The following is a 23,897-nucleotide window of genomic DNA, read 5'->3' as shown; positions in this document are numbered from 1 at the left end:
GCTTTTAGGTTAAACACAATAGTAGTTGGAGCGTTTGTGGGAGAGCTGTCCCTTTGATTTTTTTTTTTTCTAGCCAAGGGAACAAATCAGTTTATGGACACACACACATAGTAGGGAAAAAAAAATATTATTTTAAACATCATACTCTGGGTTTCCAGTTCCAGTTCACAGGCTAAGCACCTTCTTTCCTGTTGCTCCTACTGAATGCAACTGTGAAACCTGGATAGAATGCATGGAACAGCCTTTTGAGGACTCTGAAAAGCAAACAATGGCAGGTGGATTGGGAAAGAAGACCAGAATTTAAAGTGCCATTGAATTGGCAATGAGTTTACCATTTTCCCCCTCTGGTCCCCTTGCCATTTGGCCCAAGGTAAGCCCAGCTGTGGAAGGACAGTATGTAGGCTGGAGAGCTAAAAAGAGAGCCTCAGGAAACCTGAAAGTATCTGAGAGACAGCAGACGAGGAGGAGCGTGGGAAAGCAACTCCACATAGCTATCTATGAACTCTTGGGCTCATCCCTGAGGTACATGTGTGAATCTGATCCTGCTTAGCATATAAATGACTTTGAGAACTTACCTAACAAGTAGACAACCACTCAGGTTTCAGGCTGGCCACTATGTGGCACACGCAGGACACAAACCCAGTTAGCATGCAAAGACTTTGAAAATTAAAGCAAAATTGTTAACATTCTCCAGAAGATTTAAATGAGACCCAGAATCTTATACTATTCAGAATGTTCGTAATATAATCATATGCAGCATCGGAAAACCCAGGAAAGTCTCCACAAACATGAGAGACAACAGATGCTGAAATGACATAGATACTGGGACTATCCGAAGACTTATTTAGAGTAGCTATGGTACAGATTTTCCAAGAAGTTGCTCACACTGTTGGGAAACAAATGGACAAATGAGATTGTTTGCTAAGAAATAGATGATATAAAGAAGAACCAGTACCATAAGAAAAATGAAAAACCGAATGGTTTCAGTAGCAGAATGAAGATGACAGAGGAAAGAATCAGTGACGTTGAAGATCAGAAGAAGTTATGCAAACTGAGTAACAACGATTGAAAAGGCAGAGAAAAAAAATGAACAGAATTTCAGGGGCTTTTGGGACAAGAGCAGAAAGTCTGACATTCACGTCATTGGAATCCTAGCAGGAGATGAGAGAAAGAAGGTAGTGCTAAAAATAATATGCCTGAAAAATTTCCAAATTTGGTGAAAGACATAAATACGCAGATTCAAGAAGTCAGTAAACCAGCAAGATAAATCCAAAAAATCCATGTGACAACAGACCACAATCAAACTTCTGAAAACTACAAAGAAAATACTTGAAAGAAGCCAAAGAAAAACAACGTATTACTTAGAGGGGAATGTGGATTTCACCCCAGAAACTATGGAGGCCATAAGTGGTTCAGTGTTTTAAGTGCTGAAACAAATGAAATCAACCCAGAATTCTACACTCAGCCAAAAAAAAACAAAAACAAAAAAAACAGGTAGAACAAAGTCATTTTCAGACAAAAGAAAAGGCAGAAAATTCACAGCCAGTAGACCTTTATTGAATAATAGTTAATGGAAGCTCTTTGACAGAAGTGAAATGATACCAGAGGGAATATTGTTACATCAGTAATGAAGGAAGATTCTACACATAGACATCACCAGATGGTCAGTACCGAAATCCAAGTGTTTATATTCTTTGCAAACAAAGATGGAGAAGCTCTATACAGTCAGCAAAAACAAGACTGGGAGCTGACTGTGGCTCAGATCATGAACTCCTTATTGAAAAATTCAGACTTAAAGAAAGTAGGGAAAACCAGTAGACCATTCAGGTATGACTTAAATCCCTTACGATTATACAGTGGAATTGGTAAATAGATTAAAGGAATTAGATCTGATAGAGTGCCTGAAGAATTATGGACAGAAGTTCGTGACATTGTACAGGAGCTAGTGATCAAGACCATCCCCAGGAAAAAGAAATGCAAAAAGGCAAAACGGTTGTCTGACGAGGCCGTACAAATAGCTGTGAAAAGAAGAGAAGCAAAAGGCAAAGGAGAAAAGGAAAGATATACCCATTTGAATGCAGAGTTTAAAAAAATAGCAAGGAGAGATAAAGCCTTCTTCAGCGATCAGTGCAAAGAAATAAGAGGAAGAGACTACAATGGGAAAGACTAGAGATCTCTTCAAGAAAATTAGAGGTACCAAGGGAACATTTCATGCAGATATGGGGTCGATAAAGGACAGAAATGGTATGGACCTAACAGAAGCAGAAGATATTAAGAAGAGATGGGAAGTATACACAGAAGAACTGTACTAAAATGATCTTAATGACCCAGGTAACCCCAATGGTGTGATCACTCACCTAGAGCCAGACATTCTGGAATGCCAAGTCAAGTGAGACTTAGGAAGCATCACTATGAAAAAGCTAGTGGAGGTGATGGAATTCCAGCTGAACTAGTTCAAATCCTAAAAGATGATGCTGTGAAAGTGCTGCACTCAATATGCCAGCAAGTTTGGAAAACTCAGCAGTAGCCACAGGACTGGAAAAGGTCAGTTTTCATTCCAGTCCCAAAGAAAGGCAGTGTCAAATAATGTTCAAATTATTGCACAATTGCACTCATCTCACACGCTAGCAAAGTAATATTCAAAATTCTCCAAGCCAGGCTTCAACAGTACATGAACCGTGAACTTCAAGATGTTCAAGCTGAATTTGGAAAAGGCAGAGAAACCAGAGATCAAATTACCAACATTCGTTGGGTCATTGAAAAAGGAAGAGAATTCCAGAAAAACATCTGCTTGATTGACTTCGCTAAAGCCTTTGACTGTGTGGATCACAACAAAATGGAAAATTCTTACAGAGACTGGAATATCAGACCACCTTACCTGCCTCCTAAGAAATCAGTATGCTGGTCAAGAAACAACAGTTAGAACCAGACATGGAACAACAGACTGCTTCCAAATAGGGAAAGGAGTACATCAAGGCTGTATATTGTCACCTTGCTTATTTAACTTACATGCAGAGTACCTCATGTGAAATGCCAGACTGGATGAAGCACAAGCTGGAATCAAGATTGCCGGGAGAAATATCAGTAGCCTCAGATATGCAGATGACACCACCCTTATGGCAGAAAGTGAAGAAGAACTAAAAAGCCTCTTGATGAAAGTAAAAGAGGAGAGTGAAAAAGTTGGGATCTGGTCCCATCACTTCATTTCAAATAGATGGGGAAACAATGGAAACAATGACAGACTTTATTTTGGGGGGCTCCAAGATCACTGCAGATAATGACTGCAGCCATGAAATTAAAAGACGCTTGTTCCTTGGAAGAAAAGCTATGACCATATTAGACCGTATTAGAAAAGCATATTAGAAAGCAAAGACATTGCCAGCAAAGGTCCACATAGTCAAAGTTACAATTTTTCCAGTGGTCTAATATGGATGTGAGAGTTAGACTGTGAAGAAAGCTGAGCACTGAAGAATTGATGCTTTTGAACTGTGGTGTTGGAGAAGAGTCTTGAGAGTCCCTTGGACAGCAGGGGCATCAGACCAGTCAATCCTAAAGGAAATCAGTCCTGAATGTTTATTAGAAGGACTGACGCTGAAGCTCCAATACTTTGGCTACCTGATGCGAAGAACTGACTCACTGGAAAAGACCCTGATGCTGGGAAAATTGAAGGCAGTAGAAGGGGGTGACAGGATGAAACGGTTGGATGGCATCACCGACTCGATGGACATGAGTTTGAGCAAGCTTCAGGAGTTGGTGATGGACAGGGAGGCCTGGCGTGCTGCAGTCCATGGGGTCACAAAGAGTTGAACACGACTGAGCGACTGAACTGAGCTGAATGAAGGAAGAGCAACAGAAATCGTAGATATCTCAATAAACATAATAGACTATTCTTGAATTCTTTAAAAATGTCTTGATGATTAAAATAAAAAATTATCAAATTGTTACAGAGATTTCAGTATACACAGATGTTTCAGTATATACAGTATATTTCAGATGACTGTAACTTAAAGGAAAGAGAGGTAAAGAGAGCTATATTGTGATAAAGTTTCTCAATTCCACTTTAAATGGTAAATGATTGATTCTAATTACACTTTGGAAAGCTAAATTCTTACATTGTAATCTCTAGAGCAATCACAAGTAACTAATCCAAGAGATATACTAAAAACACAATAAATAAAAATGGAACACTAGAAAATGTTTAATACAGATAGAGGGAGAAATGAGGTAAAAGGGTGAAAAACAGGGAAGAATGACAAATTTAAAAAGAGCACAAAATCAAACCAATAATTATTTAAATCTAAATAGTCTAAGCAAAACAGTCAGTGTAGAGATCATCATATTCGATTTTTAAAATAACCCTATACTGTACAGGAAAGTTAAAATATCCACTCCTGAGTATTTACTCCAGAGAAATGAAAACTTATTTTCATGCAATAACCTGTGCACAAATGTTAACTCCATCTCTATAATTGCTTAGAATGGGAAAAAGTCTTTTGTGGTACATCCATAATACAGTAGAATACTGCTGGCTAATATTAATAAAAGGAACAAACTGTTGATCCATATGACAACTTGGATGGATCCCCGAGTTGTCATATTGAGTGAAAGAAATAATTTCAAAAGGTTAGATACTATATGATTCTATTATGTGAATTCTGTGATTCTGTTACATTGAAAATATAAAACTGTAGTGATTGAAAGTAGATCAGTAGTCACCAGGAGTTAGGGATGAGGAGAGAATGACTAAGGGATAAAACTCTGTCCTTTAGAGATAACACTTTAAGGGACTTTCCTGGGTGATGGTACTATTCTGTGTCTTGATTGTGGCACTGATTACATGTGCTTAAATTCATAGAATTGTACACTAAAAATGGTTCATTTTACTGTATGACAATATAAAAAGGTTTTAAAAAGTTGGCTCTAGTTTGAGTGCTTTGGCTCAGGAACAAGGTAGAATTTCCTCTATGGTAATAACACTCTTATGGAAGGGAGTGGTCACTTGAAAGTGAGTTTTGTCAGCACTGAGATCCCACTAAGCATAGCCCAGATCGCCCTAAAATGTTTAGATGAAGATTAGAAAGTAGTTGGAATATGGCTTGGAAATAAGAACTTTCAGACACAGAAGCAAAGAAAATGAGGGCAAATCTTGCCAAGTTGTAGGGAGCCAGGGGCCCCTAGGAGGACAGATGGGCACTAGGAAATTCTCTTTGTTGGGATCTGCAGGGAACTTGGTTATATTCTATTTTGAGTGGTTTGCTGAGTTCATTTCCATTATCCCAAACTTTCAGTAAAAGCCTGCTGTACCCCTCAGACTAGGTTGATAGTACTTTGGAGAAAAACTGTCCAGGGAGAACAGAGTATAGCTGCAGAAGGCAAGATGTGAACTAGAGTGAGAGTTCAGTGGGAAATGAAAATCAGAGTTGGGGTGAATATGAGGACTTGGAATCCACAGAATGGCAGCTTGGAGCGTGTGTTTCCTACAGTGTGGTTCTGTCTTTGTTGACCACTGTTAAAAAGAAAGTGTAGATAGTTTGGGGCAACTCAGGAGACATCTAAGTGATGAAAGCTTAATCCCTTTTGTCATGCTAACTGCTGACATTTAACTTACTTGACTTTAAGTTTTATGAAAAAATTGAGTACCAAATATTGATTACTAGTTTTATATATTCTGTATACCTTTCGCCCAAACTGCTCATACTGTTAACTGTAAACTACTCGATAACATTTCTCACTGGAACAGAGTAAGAGTAGTGACTGTTACTGATTAAAATCACCTAGTTCTTTTCCATGAGGGAAGATGATACAGACTCGTGGGTATAATGGGCTTGGAAGTCAGGAAGACCTGGGATCCAGTCCTAGCTCCACCACTCATTTAGTTGTGTGCTCTGACCAGATAACACAGTTTTTCTCAGCAGGGGTTGTTAGAGAGGTGGAACCTTACAGGATTGTCGCAAGGATTAAGTTCACTTGAGCAGCATCCATCTACCCTCCAGGCACATAACATCCTTCTTTATTACCACTCTGTGATGGTTCACTGCCCAACTTACTGTTAGTTTGAAAACACATTAAAAAATTATGATGGGCTCAAAAGCCAACTAGCAGTAATCCTAAAAAACTGAGTGCAGTCGAATTGCTGCCTTGCCCTAAGCATCATTCCACATTTGCAGCTGTTCTGCCCTATTACCTTGGCTCATTCAGAGTCACTAACCTTGCTGAAGACTTCTAAAGATCTTAAATTGCTTCTTGTGAAAGGATCAGAAATAAAATATACTTTTATTGTCAAAAAATGTCAAATATTTCCTTAGCGTGTTTAATTATCTAAATGTGTGGGTTGAGTTTCTGTCATGATCTGCAAAATATAGCATACAGTCTTGACAGAATGAATCAGAAGAGATTACGTGTGAACATGTGCACTGCAGCCTGAATGTTCTCAACTGGGGCAGGGGTGTATGAGAGCTGTGAACGAAGCATTCCCAGTTGACCCATGGAGTAGATTCTAGAAGAGCAATTAAAATGTTACTGTAACAGATTCCTAGTATGAATCAGATGAGCTTAGTTTTCTGGCTGCTAAGTCACTTCAGTCGTGTCCGACTCTGTGTGACCCCATAGACGGCAGCCCACCACGCTCCCCCGTCCCTGGGATTCTCCAGGCAAGAACACTGGAGTGGGTTGCCATTTCCTTCTCCGATGCATGAAAGTGAAAAGTGAAAGGGAAGTCGCTTAGTCACGTCCGACTCTTCGCGACCCCATGGACTGCAGCCTACCAGGGTCCTCCATCCGTGGGATTTTCCAGGCAAGAGTACTGGAGTGGGGTGCTAAATTGGACTTGATACAACTAGGATTTAATTCTCTACAAATCTTTGCGTTATTGAATGGAACCTCTGCCTTTGGGGCTGCAAGTTGTGTTGTGGTGAAGTAGGGGTTCCATGTCTGTTTTGGTGGCTGATGTGTGATGAGACAGGAATTGGTTTGCCTAGGGCTTGCTTCTTGGAATAAAAGCTGTGACAAGACCTAGACAGTGTATTAAAAAGAAGAGACATCACTGCCAACAAAGGTCCGTGTAGTCAAAGCTATGGTTTCCTAGTAATCATGTACGGGTGTGAGAGTTGGACCAGAAAGAAGGCTGACACAGTTGCTCCTTTCCAAGTTTAAAGAAGAGTTTGGTGTCCCTTGACTTGACTTTGCTTACTTACTTCATCAGTAAAGTTTCCAGTTTCATCAGGATTGGCAGGTAATTGAAGACTCGAGAGTCTCCTGGATAGCAAAGAGATCAAGCCAGCCAATCCTAAAGGAATGTAATCCTGAATATTCATCTGAGGGACTGATGCTGAAGCTCTAATACTTTGGCCCCCTGATGCGAAGTCCAACTCATTGGAAAAGACCCACCCTGATGCTGGGAAAGATTGAGGGCAGGAGGAGAAGGGAGCAATAAAGGATGAGATGATTGGATGGCATCACCAATTCAGTGGACATGAGTCTGAGCAAACTCTGGGAGATGGTGAAGGACAGGAAAGGCTGGTGTGCTGTAGTCCATGGGGTTGCAAAGAGTCAGGCGTGACTTGGCGACTGAACAACAACCGTAACAATGCTGTACATTACCATCTAGGCAGGAAAGGCTAATGGTTGCACAGGAGGTCAGGTATCAGGGGCGCAGGTCTTGGTTCTGGCTGAGGTATCAGGCCTGGCACTCAGGCACAAGAGAATGTAAAAGCTGCCGAAGTCCTAGAACTATAGTGCAATGTGGAAATTTGGGGAAGGAAGAAAGAATCTGATGCACCTGAGCTACTTTGGTAGGAGTTCCTTAGTTTTCCCAAAGTAAATACAGGACTGTTCTTAGTGTGGGGCACAAGGCTGAGTTGGGAGTTAGGGCCTAATGGCAAGTAGAGGGTAAAGGAGATGGTCATGGGAATGAAAGGAGTTGAGATAATTTAGGAGATTTCTCTGACATGAGCATGTTTTCAGCTGCTTAATTAAAAAGAAAAATTATATGTTATTTGACCTCTGTTTAGGTCAAATAACACCTCCTTACCTCTTCCGTCCCCATCCTTGAGTCTCACTTGCAAAGGCCATCACTTTCAATTCTTGAAACTTTTTGGGGGGAGTTTGCCTTTATATTTATAAATAACATGCTTATAATGCTATTTCTTGATTTTTTTCAATATTGGACGTCATCTAGAGGCTTCATACTGGGGAAGATTACGCTGCTTTTATATTCTCCGCCTAGCCTTTCCTCTTTCTTACTCCTAGATGCTCATCTTTTCCCATATAGTTGATTTTTTAAATTGATTGTCAGATTTAACTATGTAAATTAATAAATTATATTTACTTGGTTATTATGACTTTGTGTGCCATGATTGTTCTTATTTCTGGTAAAGTGTTTAGTGTTTCCTGGAGTTAATTGTTTCATTTTTTTTCATTTGCATGTAATCTTTATTCTCTGACAGAACTGTAAAACTCATTTAATATAAACTCATCAGATTGTATGTCATTTTTCACTTTGGAGACATTCCTTCCAATTTTCCTTCATTGACTGCTACATAGCTGTCATGGAAATAGTTTTTACCCTTTCCTGAATCTGAAATCTTTTTGTTGTTGTTGTTCTGGAGGCATGATATTATGTAACTGAGATAGGCATGGGAGGTAAAATATTTTGAGTACCTTACATCCCTGAAAATTGTTCTTCTTTCCCCTCTCCTCTCAGATTTTTGGTTGGTTGTTGTTCTTGTTTAGTCGCTAAGTCATGTCCAATTCTTTTGCAGTCCCATTAACTGCAGCCCATCAGGCTCTTCCATCCATGGGATTTCCTAGACAAGAATACTGGAGTGGGTTCCCATTTCTTTTTCTATGGGATCAAACCTGTGTCTCCTGCATTGCCGGGCAGATTCTTTACCACTGAGCCACCAGGGAAGGCCTTTTAGTTGGCTAGATATGAAATTCTCTGTTAGAAGTCATTTTCCTTCAGAATTATGAAGGCATTGCTCTAGTGTCTTTCTAGCTTTCATTATTGCTTCTGAGAAATATGCCATTCTGATCCCTGTTCAATTGTATATAAACTGTTTTAGAATCTTTTTTGGTGGTGTGAAATTTCAAGCGGTAGTGTTCTGAAGTAGTTCTTCTTCTTTTTAAAATTCAGTCCTTATTCTCTTTATTCTGAGGTTTTAAATCAATCTTTTCAGTGTGAAACTCATGTCTTTCAGTTATGAGCAATCCTATCTTTGAAACTTTCTACTTTGTTTTTTTTCCATTATGTTTTGGGGATTCTTATTTTTCCATTGTTGAGATTCTTGAAATAGTCTCATTTCTTTCTTCTTTTTCCCCCTGTTTTGCTCTTTGACTTCTTGTTCTATTTCTTAGGAAATTTCAATTATTATTCCCCATCCTGCTTCTGAAGCTTTTTCCTTTAAATTTGTGCTGTTATGTTTTCATTTTCCAAGGTAATTTTGTTTGTTTTCTGAAGGTTGGAATCTTCTTGTCTTATATTGCTAATGATCTAAAGTTTTTTTTTTTCCTGTTCCTTGCTTGACCATTTTCTTCAGAGTTTCCTTCCTTCTGTTTTCTTTGCTCTTTGCTGTTTAAGTTTTATGTTAAATTGTCTTCACATACATGATGGTCCTTGTCCAGCCTTTTATTTTTAAAAGTGAGGTACTAAAATGTAAGCAGAACAGTGTACAGGCAAGTTTTGTTAACTAGTGGGAAGCTGGACATTTCCTAGGGGGACCCAGGATTGCCAGTAGCTGTGGGTCTTTTCTTTGGGGCCAGTTTTCTCAGAGAAATCCTCCTGGCTAGATATATAGACAGACTTGTGTTATAGAATTGAGGAGAGAAGAGTGTTTTTGTGGATGGGGAAGGGCTCATTGCTCCCAGGCAGACTCTCCCTCAGTCTCACTGCTTTTAGTAACAAGCCTCACTCCTATTTACACTGAGTCCTCTCTGGTCCCACACCTCCAAATACTGAACGTTTAAGGCATCTCTCTAGGGAGAAGCACCAGACACCGGAGAGAACGTCTGAGTGTGGTCGCTGCTCCAGGTCTGTGTACGGCCTAGCATAACCGGGGTCTGAATCGACAGCTTTCAGAAACGTAGGAAATTTATATTCTCTGTACAGATGTAGTGGTTCTCTTAAAAACACAACTGCCTAGGATGCTCATTCTGTGTAATTCCTGTTTCTGGGTTTTACATTTTCCTCCTTTGATTTTTTTTCTTTTTTTCAGAGCAAATTGGAGCTTTGGCAGATCAGCACATTGTCCATGTGGCCTGTGGCGAGTCCCACAGTCTGGCCCTCAGTGACCAGGGCCAGCTGTTTTCCTGGGGTGCAGGTAGTGACGGTCAGCTGGGACTCATGACTACTGAGGATTCTGTGGCAGTGCCCAGGTGAGAATGTCAGTGGCTGTAAAGGTTATTTCCTGCTGGTTTCTTTGTTAGACTCCTTGGTTTGGGTTCTGCTTTCTTCTTTAATTAATAATTGTTGTTTCCTTTGAGTCACTGTCATGCCTTATACTATTATAACACTTGTCCCCAGAATTGTAATTGTAGAAATGTTTGAAAGTGAAAGTCACTTAGCTGTGTCCAACTCTGCGAGCCCATGGACTACACAGTCCATGGAATTCTCCAGGCCAGAATACTGGAGTGGGTAGCCTTTCCCTTCACAAGGGGATCTTCCCAACCCAGGGATTGAACCCAGGTCTCCTGAGTTGCAGGCAGATCCTTCCCAACCCAGGGATCGAACCCAGGTCTCCCAAGTTGCAGGCGGATTCTTTACCAGCTGAGCCACAAGGGAAGCCTGATGGAAGTGTTTATCTCCAGTTAAAAAAAAAGTGAGTTGTTCGGGAACTATACTTCATTTATTCCAGTAGCCTGTTGCTGGTAGTGTTTGGAGCTCATTAAATGTTTGAATTAAAAAACCTCTTTTCACATGCTGCACTTATTAACCTTTAACTTAAAATTGCAAGCCTAAATCAATTATTCAGTTAGACACTTTAAAGTTCAGTCACTAAACTGACCTGTCATTTTATAATAGGCCAGATTACCTTGAGCACTATCAATAGCTAATATACCAAATATACATAAGTTCTTTAATACAGAAGTACTAATACAATGGTTTTTAGTCCCTTAAGTGTTTACTTAATTCTAAATCTTAGATGAAGGGTTTCATCAGTGGCTCAGTGGTAAAGAATCCATCTGCCAATGCAGGAGACTCAAGTTTGATCCCTGGGTCAGGAAGTTCCCCTGGAAAAGGAAATGGCAACCCACTCCAGTATCCTTGCTTGGAGAATCCTGTGGACTGAGGAGCCTGGCGGGCTACAGCCCATGGGGTCACAAAAGAGTCAGACACCACTTAGCGACTAAACAACAACAACAAAATCTTAGATGGTTTGGCTAAGTATCTAACAGATGCTTCACCACTAAGAAAATGTCTGTAGTATTGAAGTGACTCTCAAGTGGACATTTTAGGGGTGGCGTCTCTGTTTGTTGAGGGTTCTTAATGATCAAAGAGGCCACTGGTTTATTTCCTTCATTTAATTGCTGTTCCTTTGTACTTCAAATGTACAACGTTCTCCTGTTGCAGTACTAGTCACATTCATTGCAATTTTAATTTACTAACTAATTTTAGTACAAAGCTGGGAGCTCTGGATGCCAGGAGAACTGGATTATTTATTTTAGCATCACCATTGCTAAGGGTGCTCCAGCACATGCATTGCTCAATGTAGATCTGGTTAGTAAATGGCCTCTCCTCCCCTGACCAAGTATTGTCCCTTTTAAAGCACAATACATTCTTCCTCCTCCTCCGTTTTGCCCTTCTTAGATTTTTGTCTCTTTAATCAAAAGCTGTTTTAGGGAAAAGAGAAACACGGAGGTAAGAGTAATTTGATTCATTTCCTGAGTTAGAACAGGTAATGTCTTGGGTTCGTTACTTTCAAAAATTAATTTAATTTTTGGAGAAGAGGGTGAGTGGAAATTTTGAAAAAGGGATGGCTTATTTTAGTGAAATTGCATGTAATATTAAGGAAAAGATTTATAACATTCATGACAAAAAAATTTCATTTGTTGATGAACAAATGCTCAAGTCATTAGTGGCATTTCATTTCAAAAAATGAAGTAGTCTGTGTTAGAGTAGCAATATATTATTATTTCTGTTAGTTATGCCTAAACTATGGATGACTTCTGAGGCTTTAGTTTGTATATAATTTTATGTTAATTAAGATAAATTCATCAATTCCTATCTTAGTATTGTGGGAAGTAACGTAGCTTTGATGTCAGACAGCCTCAGATTCCAGCATTGGCTCTATTTTGTATTAGGTGAGTTGCTTTGGGCAAATTGTTTTAGCTTATCTGAGCCTCAGTTTCCTAACTTAAAGGTGAAATTATGTAGTATTGTGTACCTTTACCAAGTTGTTGGGAGGATGGAGTAAGATGAGTAGGTACAACACAGCGTATGCTTGTGCGTATATATCCCCTTTTCTCCATCTTATGGTACAATTTCTTACTGTCTTCTTTCTTTTGACCTGCTGTTTTGTTTTTTTTTTAAACTGTGATTGTGAAGGTTGTGATAAGGATAATGGTGGCCCACAAAGGGAGAAGTGTGGGGAATTTGAGTGGTAACTGGCCAGTAAAAGGACTCTTGTTGCATAAAGTTCTGAAACATTGGTCCGTAAGACGGGATGACTTTTTTCAGTTTTAAAAAATAGTGGGTTTCTGGGCTTCCCTGATGGCTCAGTGGTAAAGAACCTTCCTGCTAGTGCAGGAGACAAGGATTCGACCCCTGGTCTGGGAACATGCCACATCTGCAGAGCAAGTGAGCCCTGTGCTACTGCTGCTGAGCCTCTGCCCTGGAGCCTGGGGGTCACACTGTTGAACCCATGCGTGTCCTCGAGCCTGTGCCCTGCGGCAGGAGAAGCCAGCACAGTAAGAAGCCTCCACACCGCGACTGGACAGCAGCCCCTGCTGGCCCCCTCTAGAGAAGAGCCTGCATAGCAACGAAGACCCAGCACAGCCGTAAATAAAATAAATATTTTTAAAAAATAGTGAAATTCTACAAGCTATTGATATATGCAGCGAAAAAATTGCTGTGTATATATCAAATGTCCAGGAAATTATTCTGAGTGAAAAAGAACCCAATCCTAAAAGGCTACCTACTATATGGTTCTATTTACATAACATTCTTGGAGTGACAACATTTTGGAAATGGCGGGTAGAATAATGATTGCCAGGGTCTGTGATGGAGGAGGGGAGGAGTGGTTGTAAACACAAGGAATCCTTGTGTTGGAAACGTTGAATATGGTGGTGGATGCATGAGCCTGCATAGATGACAGAAATACTACAAACACAGAAATAAGGACAAATCAAACTGGGGACAAAGAAGTGAGATTGGTAGTTTGTATTTTTGTCAGTATCCCTGTTATGATTTTTTTTTCCTATAGTTTTGCAAAACGTCATCACTGGGGGAGACTGGATAAAGCCTGCAAGGGATCTCTGTATTATTTCTTACAACTGCGTATGAATTTACAATTATCTCCATAAAAAATAGTTGGGTTCTGTTTGGTACTAAATGTATATGTGAACTCTATTTTATAAACTTTTTTTATATCCGAGAAAATAAACTGTTAAAGCAACATTACCTGTTACTCTAAATAACCCCCGACTTCCCTGTTGGACATCTGTCTTGTAAAATGCCCCTCTGAGTCGTTTGTTCCCATGGCATACACTTAATGAAGAGGAACATGGCAACCTATGAATTATTAAAATAGGAAGCAGGAGATATTTCTCAGGCTGTCCAACTCTATTAGGCAGTGCCAAGCATTTTTTTCACTTAATTCTCACCACAACCCTGTGAATAGGTCCTGTTCTTAATCTCTTTCACATAAGCAAGCAGAGGATTGAGTTTTAAAAAGTGATCATATGATCTTCCTCTTTACCATCCTAGGGAATCAAGAGCTTTAGAAGCATTGCCCTTAGTAATTTTTAAAAATTGTGGCGAAATACACACAACATAAAATTTACCATCTTGGGCTTCCCTGGTGGCTCAGAGACTAAAGCGTCTGCCTGCAAGGCAGGAGACTTGGGTTTGATCCCTGGGTCGGGAAGATCCCCTGGAGAAGGAAATGACAACCCACTCCAGTATTCTTGCCTGGAGAATCCCATGGACGGAGGAGCCTGGTGGGCTACAGTCCACGGGGTCGCAAAGAGTCGGACACGACTCAGCGATTTCACTTTCACTTTCACACATAACATAAAATTTGCCATCTTGGGCTTCCTTGGTGGCTCAGTGGTAAGGAATCCACCTCCCAATGGAAGAATCTACGTGCCATGGAGCAGCTAAGCCCAGGGGCCACACCTGCTGAGCCTGTGCTTAGAGCCCAGGAGCTGCAGCTGCTGAGCCCGTGCATTGTAAGTACTGAAGTCTCTGCGTCTAGAGCCCATGCTCCACAATAAGAGAAGCCACTATAATGAGAAGCCCGTGCAAGACTACGAAGAGTAGCCCCTGTTCACTGCAAGCAGAGAAGAGCTCTCGCAGCAACAAAGACCCAACACAGCCAAAAACATCAATAAAAAATTAAAAGAACTTACCATCCTAACCATTTTAAGTGTACAGTTTAATAGCTTTATATATATTCACACTATTGTGTGACCAATCTCCAGAACTGTTTTTCTTGTAGAAATAGAACTCGACACTCATTAAATGAAAACTCCTTATTTCTCCAGGTCTAGCCCCTGGCAAGCACCATTAGACTTTTGATTTGTATGAATTTGGCTAGTCTAGATATGTCACATAAATGAAACCATAGACTATTTGTCTTTTTGCTACTGGCTTATTTCACTAGGCACAATTTCAGGTTTCATCCACGTTGTAGCATGTGTCAGAATTTCCATTCTTAAAGAGTGATGAATATTCCATTGCATACATATTCCAAATGTATATACCACATTTGTTTTTCTGGCCATCGGTTGATGGACAGTTGGGTTGCTTCCACCTGATAGCCTTTGTAAATATGAATGTGGGTGTACAAATATCTCTTTGGGACCCTGCTTTCAGTTCATTTGGTTATGTACCTGGGAGTGAGATTGCTAGATCATGCCATCGCTCTCATTTGAAAGCCATTTAGATATCAGCCATGTTCTTAGGGTATGTCTTTGGCAGCTGACTCCTTTTGTCTCTGAATTGGATATGACAAGGTAGAAATTAACACAGGGTTGTGGTAATGGGTTTAAGTGCAGAGCAGGGTTTCTTTCTTTTAAGTGGTAACTACCAAAGACTTCCCTGGTGGCTTAGACGGTAAAGCGTCTGTCTGCAATGCAGGAGACCTGGGTTCAGTCCCTGGGTCGGGGAGATCCCCTGGAGAAGGGAATGGCGATCTACTCCAGTACTATTGCCTAGAAAATCCCATGGACAGAGGAGCCTGGTAGGCTACAGTCCATGGGGTCGCAAAGAGTCGGACACGACTGAGCGACTTCACTTTCACTTTCACCAAAGATGCAGGAGGTTAATGAAAGACTTGATAGAACTTTATCATGTAAGATCATATATTTGATTTTAAAAAGTGTTTTGTGAAACATGTTATTTATTACAACTATTTTATTTAGTTGGGAATATTTCCAATCATTGTGAATGCCCTTCTTAAAAGGAAAGTGTTTTCTGTTTTAGGTTAATACAAAAGCTGAACCAGCAGACAATATTACAAGTTTCCTGTGGCAACTGGCATTGCTTGGCTCTTGCAGCTGGTAATGTAACATTAAAATCTATGCTAGTGTTGTGTTAATTTGGGAACCATTTCTCTTCATATTTTTATGTGATGTTATGTAACCAGATACATTTAACTAACTAGTTAGGGTCTATGCATTCCTGTTGGACAGCGACAGTTCTAAGATAGCCCTTGTGTAGCTCATACTTTTCTAGGGTGTGGATGATGAAAAAGATGGTTACCACTGCTATTCTACCTCTCTCAGGGAAAATCAGCAGGAGGCAAGACTGTTCATCAGTGTACTTGAACAGAGGATTGGTGTATTTTTTAGCTACAACTCATATGGCTATTCCACCATAAAGCACCCAAATAAATGAAGAAGATGAAGTTAGGAAAACATAAGCCAACATATGCTGCTATATTCTGTTAGGATAAATTTGTGGGGAAGTCAGCACTAATACATCCTGCTTGATTCTCTATGGTGTTGTCTGGGTCATAGCTGGACCCTTTGAAGTCCTGGGTCTCTCGTAGTCCTGTGGTCAGAACTAGTTCCCTTTGCTTAGTGGATCTAAGCCTGATAATTGGCCTATTCAATACTGAACTGATTTAAACATTTAATTTTTTCTTTGCATAAATATTAATAGCCTTTGAAGGGTGTTGATCTCTGTGTTGTCATGACAAGTGGGAGTTCTGATTGTGAGTCTCTCACCATGAAGTGTGTCAGCTTCCTTGTTCTTGGGTGTGTGTTGTGGCGGGGGGAGGGGGGTTGGGGGGTGGGCAACTAACAAATGATCCCTGCGGGATCTCCATTGTTCTAATAAGTTTATATTTGTGAATGAAAGTTGTATCTTTCTGGTAATGCCAGTTATCTTTTTTGATTTCAGATGGCCAGTTCTTCACGTGGGGGAGAAACAGCCACGGGCAGTTGGGCTTGGGGAAGGAGTTCCCTTCCCAAGCCAGTCCACAGAGGGTGAGGTCCCTGGAGGGGATCCCGCTGGCGCAGGTGGTCGCAGGAGGGGCCCACAGCTTTGCCCTGTCACTCTCAGGAGCTGTATTTGGCTGGGGGATGAATAATGCAGGGCAGCTCGGGCTCAGTGATGAGAAAGGTGGGTGAAGTCTTCACATGGCCCTCTTAACTTCATTTGTTTAGTGCATGCTTCCTGAGGAGCTTCTGTGTCCTCCCCCGTGTCAGGCACTAAGGGTGCAGCAAGGACCAGAGCAGATAATACCCTTGACTTAGTGGAGACTGCATGCTAATGGGCAGACATAGACAACAAACCAGTATGTATACAGTGGAAACAGTGACAGATTTTGTTTTCTTGGGCTCCAAAATCACTGTGGATGGTGACTGCAGCCGTGAAATTAAAAGACGCTTGCTCCTTGGAAGAAAAGCTATGACCAACCTAGACAGCATATTAAAAAGCAGAGACATTACTTTGCCAACAAAGGTCCGTCTAGTCAAAGCTATGGTTTTTCCAGTAGTCATGTATGGATGTGAGAGTTGGAACATAAAGAAGGCTGAACACTGAAGAATTGATGCTTTTGAACTGCGGTGTTGGAGAAGACTCTTGAGACTCCCTTTGACAGCAAAGAGATCAAACCAGTCAATTGTAAGGGAAATCAACCCTGAATGTTCATTGGAAGGACTGATGCTGAAGCTGAAGCTCCAATACTTTGGCTACCTGATGCGAAGAACTGAGTCATTGGAAAAGACTCTGATGCTGGGAAAGATTGAAGGCAGGGGGAGAAGGGGGTGACAGAGGATGAAACGGTTGGATGGCATCACTGACTCAATGGACATGAGTTTGAGCAAGCTCCAGGAGATGGTGATGGACAGGGAAGCCTGGCGTGCCACAGTCCATGGGGTCTCAAGGAGTCAGACAGGACTGACGACTGAACAATAGCAACAAATGTATGCAGTAGGTCAGAGGCTTTGAGAGGAAAGTTTCCTATATTATATAAGGTACCCAGGGAGGGCCTCTTGAATAAGATGTTCAGCAGAGCCCTGTAGGAAGTCCAGTAGAAGAGGAGGTGTTTAGAGGAGCTGGGTGAAAACTGTTCCAGTCAGGGAACAGGTGTGCAGAGGCTCTGAAGTGGGAGGAATCATGGTAGGCTTGGGGATCAGCAGGGAGGGGAGTAGCAGAGCCGGAGCTCCGAGAGGCAGGGAGGCCCTGCGGTGTAGGGCCCTGAAGGGCAGGGTGAGGATTTTGGCTTCTCTCAGTGCAAGAGGAAGACACTGAGGGTGTTGAGGAGAAGAGTAATCTGACTTGACTTGGCCTAGAATCGGTCCATGGGGAAGCTAGCAGACCGCTTTTGAGGCAATGGGAATAAAGATGGATTTTGAATATATTCTGAAGGTGGGGCCAGTTGGTTTTCCTCATTGTCGGATGTACTTTGAAATAAAGAGAGGAAAAAGTGGAAGGGTAAAGCCGCATTTGTGAAGTGAGGAAAACTGTATGGGGAGGTAGGGAGGAAGGTGGGCAGAGTCGGGGATTATGGGGAATTAGGCTTTAAATATGTTAAAAATGAGATGTCTATTAGATATCCAAGCGGAGGTTCAAGCAGCAAGCTAAAGAGGAGAATCAGGAATCAAGGGGGGCCCAAGATTGAGGCTAAGAGAACTGTGCATACTTCATCTCAAAGACAGATGATACTGACTTTTTGATATTTCTCTTTTTCTAGATCGAGAGTCTCCTTGCCATGTGAAGCTCTTGCGAACACAGAAAGTTGTCTATATCAGTTGTGGAGAAGAACATACAGCAGTTCTTACAAAAGTAAGGAATTTCACTATGCTGGTTTGCTCTGTGGTACTGTTATAATAAGGATGATTATCATTGCTTGATTATTTTTTATAAGGTCTTTTATAGAGAGTAGGAATAGTGTATAAAAATAAAAATAGTTCAATATATATAACCTTGAAATACATATAGTGATATTCTGTGTTCCTAAGCTGGAATCAACATTGCAGGTAGAAATACCAATAACCACAGATGTGCAGATGACACTACCCTTATGGAAGAAAGTGAAGAGGAATTAAAGAGCCTCTTGATGAAGGTGAAAGAGGAGAGTGAAAACACTGTCTTAAAACTCAGCATTTAAAAAATGAAGATCATGGCATCTGGTCCCATCACTTCATGGCAAATAGATGGGATACAATGGAAACAGTGAGAGACTTTATTTTTGGGGGCTCCAAAATCACTGTGGATGGTGACTGCAACCATGAAATTAAAAGACACTTGCTCCTTGAAAGAAAAGCAATGACAAAGCTAGACAGCATATTAAAAAGCAGAGATATTACTTTGCCAACAAAGATCTGTCTAGTCAAAGTTATGGTTTTTCCGGTAGTCATGTATGCATGTGAGAGTTGGACCATAAATAAAGATGAGCACTGAAGAATTGATGCCTTCCAACTGTTGTGCTGGAGAGGACTCTTGAGACTCCCTTTGACAGTAGAGAGATCAAACTAGTCAATTGTAAAGGAAATCAGCCCGGAATATTCACTTAAAGGACTGATGCTGATGCTACAGTTCCAATACTTTGACCACCTGATGGGAAGAGCCAAATCATTGGAAAAGATCCTGATGCTGGGAACGATTGAAGGCAGGGTGAGATGGTTGGATGGTATCACTGACTCAATGAACATGAGTTTGAGCAAACCCTGGAAGATGGTGAAGGATAGGGAAGCTTGGAGGGCTGCAGTCCATGGGGTCACAAAGAACTGGACATGACTGAGCAACTGAATGATGAAAAAGAAAGAGCAATGTAATTAATGTTTTAAAATTATTCAACCTATTTCTTTTGCTTCCAAGACAGTCACATCTGGAGAGAATGAAGAAGTATTTTTGTGTTAAACTGTTATAGATTCACTTTAATAAAATGCTTTAGTATTTGTTGCAAGTACAGCTGCTAAAAAAAAAATCTTCCTAAGGAATCTGTGGAGCATTTAATTTCTTACATACGAATGGTCATGTAAAGTTCATCTCATTTCATCTACCTGTTTCTTCTTTTTTTTGTATTCCTGTTTATTAACATTGCTGTATTTTTAAACTACTTTTAAAATTTATATATAGATGACACACATTCTCTTGAGCAATACTGTCTTTGTTCCATAAAGATGTAGTCTTAAATTCTTTTTAAAAATTCTCTTTTCTGTTTAGAGAACATTCCAAAGAAGTGATTTGTCTAAGAGTCAAGTGGGCATAGTGTTCTTGTACAGACTGTTGTGATATGAATTTTGTAAACAGAAGTTAGAGGAGTGCATCCAAGCTCAGAGACACAGTGCACTTATGTGATGTTTGCTCCTTGTTAGAGTGGAGGTGTGTTTACCTTTGGTGCTGGTTCCTGTGGGCAACTTGGGCATGATTCCATGAATGATGAGGTCAATCCAAGAAGAGTTCTGGAGCTGATGGGCAGTGAAGTCACTCAGATTGCTTGTGGCAGGTGAGTGCTCCTAAGAACTTCCGCAGATCTGTTAAGACTCAGAAATGGATCTTGTCTTTATAGTGATGTGGCTACTCCTAACCAGTGTTGTTCTAAGAAAGCAACTGCATGCATATCTATGGTGAAAATTTGGAGAGAGTTCAATCTGAGCAGGGTGTGGCAAGGAAGGGTTTTAGAGAAGCAGAGCTACATGGGGCCAGTGTAGGTTTTTGGGGATAAAGAATAGCATGACATGAGGGAGACATGTAGAAAGGAAAGTGAGAGAGCCTCAAAGAAATCTTGGAAATTTTGCTAATTTTCCCCGCCTCTTTCTGTTCATCCCAAATGCAGCAGGGCCTTAAATTCTTTCCAGGTCTTACCACCATCCCAATGACCTAGCGTATCAGTGAAGGGCAGTATTATGAAGATCCAGCAGTGCAAAAACAAGCACGTGTAAACACGAGAGGATGGCCTTCTGGGGTCACCTGTAGCAATTGCTGTGCTCACAGATGGTTGTTAAAAGTCAGTGTGTGTATTCATTCATTATCAGTAGAAACAATGCTGTTGGGTTAATTCACATTATTTTCCCCTAGACAACACACCCTAGCCTTTGTGCCTTCTTCTGGACTCATCTATGCATTTGGTTGTGGAGCCAGAGGTCAATTAGGAACTGGACACACTTGTAACGTCAAGTGCCCTTCTCCTGTGAAAGGTTACTGGGCCGCCCACAGTGGCCAGCTTTCGGCCAGAGCTGGTAAGAGTGATGCTTATTGGAATTTAATGTTGTTTTAAGTGCTAAAAACACTTGTTATAGAGCATGTATTTTTTTTTTTTACTTTGAGGTCTTTTGGGGGGAATAAATACAGGGTATTCTAGAAGTCAACAAATATTTGAGCACTTACTATCTACAGTTGAGATTCTAAAGAATAAAGCAAAAATTCTATTTTGGCCATAAGGATTTTGATTGTGGTGTAGCCATTTTATTTACTATTGTTGCTGATAATTTAAGTCCTTATTTATTGAAGACTTAAGCAAGTTCCATTATCATGCTAAGCACTGAAAACAACCTTAAGAACTAGTAGTTCTTATCCCTGTGTTGCAGAGGAGGAAACTGAATCTTACTGAGGTTAAGTAGCTTGCCCAAAATGATGTAGATTCTGGGAGCAGAATTTAAACCCAGGCCCGCTTCTTTCTACAACCTGTGTTCTTAATTTTTAAAAATTTTCCAGTTTAAGAAAGTTGCACTCCATTTACAGGTATCACAAAATATTGGCTATATTCCCTGTGTTGCACAAAGCATCCTTGTAGGCTGTCTTACACCCAGTAGATGGTACCTACCGCCCCCCAACTCCGTATTGCCCCTCCCCCCACTGCCTGCCTCTGGTAACCACGAGGTTGTTCTCTGTGAACTTTAAAGCCAGTGCTTTTAATGCTTGAGCTCTTGTTACCTTCCCTTTATGATTGCTATTTTGGCCACAATATGACATGATGTTTTTTCATGCCATTTCTATTTCTTCTCTTAAAGAATAGTTAAGTAACACAGTGTTCCTTTCACTGGAAATCAAAATAAGGCAGTCGTTCAGTAAGAATGACTTGAAGCAATAAATCCAAGAGCTTAAATGGAGATGGAGAGTCATTACAAAGAAGTGTGATTTAATAACTGATTTCGATTTTGAAGACTATAAAGTGGCACAGTTATGGCTTAATCAGAATTTTAACAATAACAACCATAAGAACCCTTCTGGAGTATGAGAAACTTAAGTACAGGGAGGGCCTCCCTGATAACTCAGTTGGTAAAGAATCCACCTGCAGTGCAGGAGACCCCGGTTCAGTCATTTCCCGTTTGTAAACCTGGCATATAGCACAGGGTCTGGCACAGACTTTTCACTCTAAATATTCATGGAATGAATATATGAGCATCTAAGAATGTTGTGGAACTTGAAATGTGAAGTAAACAAGATTTTGTTTTGATCATGTTCCCCAAATTGGAAAAATGGCTAGGTGTCCTCTTATCTATCATTTATAAATTTCTTTTTCTCTGAGGCATTGTACTCATGTTAGGGAAGCATATATTTAAGAAATATACCAATTTTTAAAACCTCCAGTATGTAAGTTAATTTTATTTTATTTTATTTTATTTTTTGCTTTTAGAATACCGTCTGGTAAATATACTTTTTTTTTTTTTAATTTTTACTTTTACTTTATTTTACTTTACAATACTGTATTGGTTTTGCCATACATTGACATGGGGGGGTTCATGTTTGGGAACGCATGTAGGTTAATTTTAAACCACAAAGTTTTCAAAGTTTAATTACAGGATAAGACTTATAATGTAAGTAGGTGAATTTCAATTTGTTATATAAATGCTGGTTTTAGGAAGCTTCATGGTAATTTGGGCGCACAGTGTTCCCGAGAGAGGAAGTTTGAGCTGTGTCCTAAGGGATGGTTTGGAGTTAGCCAGGTAGAGGACAGTGAAGGGGTAGGCTGTGGTGAGTACCATGGAACTGCGCGATTCCAGGAGCACCTTTCCATCATGCTCTAGGGGGCGCCACTGCTGGAGAACAGAGTGTGCTCTGGGCGTGGTAGAAGGGAAAGGCATGGAGCTATGAGGTAGTGTGGCGTATTAGCATTGAGTGAGACGGTGGTGTGAGAGTGTCGCTGTGGTCACAGTGTGATGGGAGGCAAAGGGGAAGCAGGACTTGGAGGTCCCTCTATCTGGCGAGCTTCATCCGCAAGTGGCTGCAGACCTCCACACTCAGATGCTGTAAGTGGTGTCTTAGCTGACGTTACGGTTTATAGTAGTGACTGTTTTAAACTTCAGTGTCTTGACAGAGTTAGAGAGAAAAAATAGAAACGAGGTCAGGACTAGCTGGCAGTTGGCAGGAGGAAGAGCGGGTTAGAGTGGAAGGTACAGTTTTATATGTTTAGTTTTAACTGAAGTAGAAACAGTCCTGGGAAGAGCCAGGAGAGCAGGTTTCTTACTTCTCTGACATAATTAAATGGATAGGAAACCACTCAGAAACATATTTGGAATGTTAGAAAAGGGGGTCAAGGAAAAAGTTTAATTGTTGAAAAACATGCTCTTGAAAATTTTTTGACAGATCGCTTTAAATATCATATTGTTAAGCAGATCTTCTCTGGAGGAGACCAGACTTTTGTACTTTGCTCCAAATATGAGGTAAAATTTTCTTTTGACTGTTATCTTGGGGGTGGAATAATGGTGAACCAATATTTATTTTAATAAATAATAATTACATGAGAGCAGCATTATTCTTTGTTTCTCCCAATTTTATATTATTAAAATAAGCTGACTAAACTTTGAAGTAATCTCCATTTTGTTTCCTTGAAGTGCCAATAATTTTCTTGGTATTTAATCACAGAGTTCTACTTTATAATTGAAAATCATTTATTTATATCTGGATTTGTCCCAAAAGAGATTTAAGGAGGCCTCAGAGAATTCATACTAACTTTGGGATTATTTGACTTTCTATTGTTTCCTTCCCTGTTAAGTAGCAACAAATGCTAGGTATTTGAGAACTCACTGTGCTTGTTTGATGTGATTGAGTGTATACTGAATATAAGAGATGCCATTCAGATATCCTTTATTATTCATCATCTGCTTATAAAACCACACTGAAATTTCCCTCAGGTTGTCTCCTCCATCCCTGTGGTGGGCGAATGACATTCTCTTAGGGTTCGAGGTGGAAGAGAACGTGGGCTAAGTATCTGTGTTGTTGTTCAGTTGCTAAGTTATGTCCGACTGCGACCAAGTGGACCTCAGCACACCAGGCTCCCCTGTCC

At 40.5% G+C, this 23,897-nt stretch overlaps 1 protein-coding gene across 2 annotated transcripts in view; it reads left to right on the top strand.

Annotated features, from left to right (window-relative positions):
• The window catches only part of HERC3 (HECT and RLD domain containing E3 ubiquitin protein ligase 3), a 139,543-nt gene that overhangs the window by 40,861 nt on the left and 74,785 nt on the right, over positions 1-23,897 (top strand). For both annotated transcript variants that reach the window (XM_052641589.1, XM_052641590.1), the window contains exons 4-10: positions 10,212-10,371; positions 15,641-15,717; positions 16,562-16,783; positions 18,360-18,451; positions 19,987-20,117; positions 20,690-20,850; positions 23,198-23,274. In XM_052641589.1, the coding sequence (XP_052497549.1) occupies positions 10,212-10,371; positions 15,641-15,717; positions 16,562-16,783; positions 18,360-18,451; positions 19,987-20,117; positions 20,690-20,850; positions 23,198-23,274 (920 nt within the window). The remainder of the gene's footprint in view (positions 1-10,211; positions 10,372-15,640; positions 15,718-16,561; positions 16,784-18,359; positions 18,452-19,986; positions 20,118-20,689; positions 20,851-23,197; positions 23,275-23,897) is intronic.

Source organism: Budorcas taxicolor, chromosome 6, assembly GCF_023091745.1.
Source record: "Budorcas taxicolor isolate Tak-1 chromosome 6, Takin1.1, whole genome shotgun sequence".
In the NCBI taxonomy this organism is placed as follows: Eukaryota; Metazoa; Chordata; class Mammalia; order Artiodactyla; family Bovidae; genus Budorcas; species Budorcas taxicolor.
This window is presented reverse-complemented; position numbering and strand designations above follow the sequence as displayed.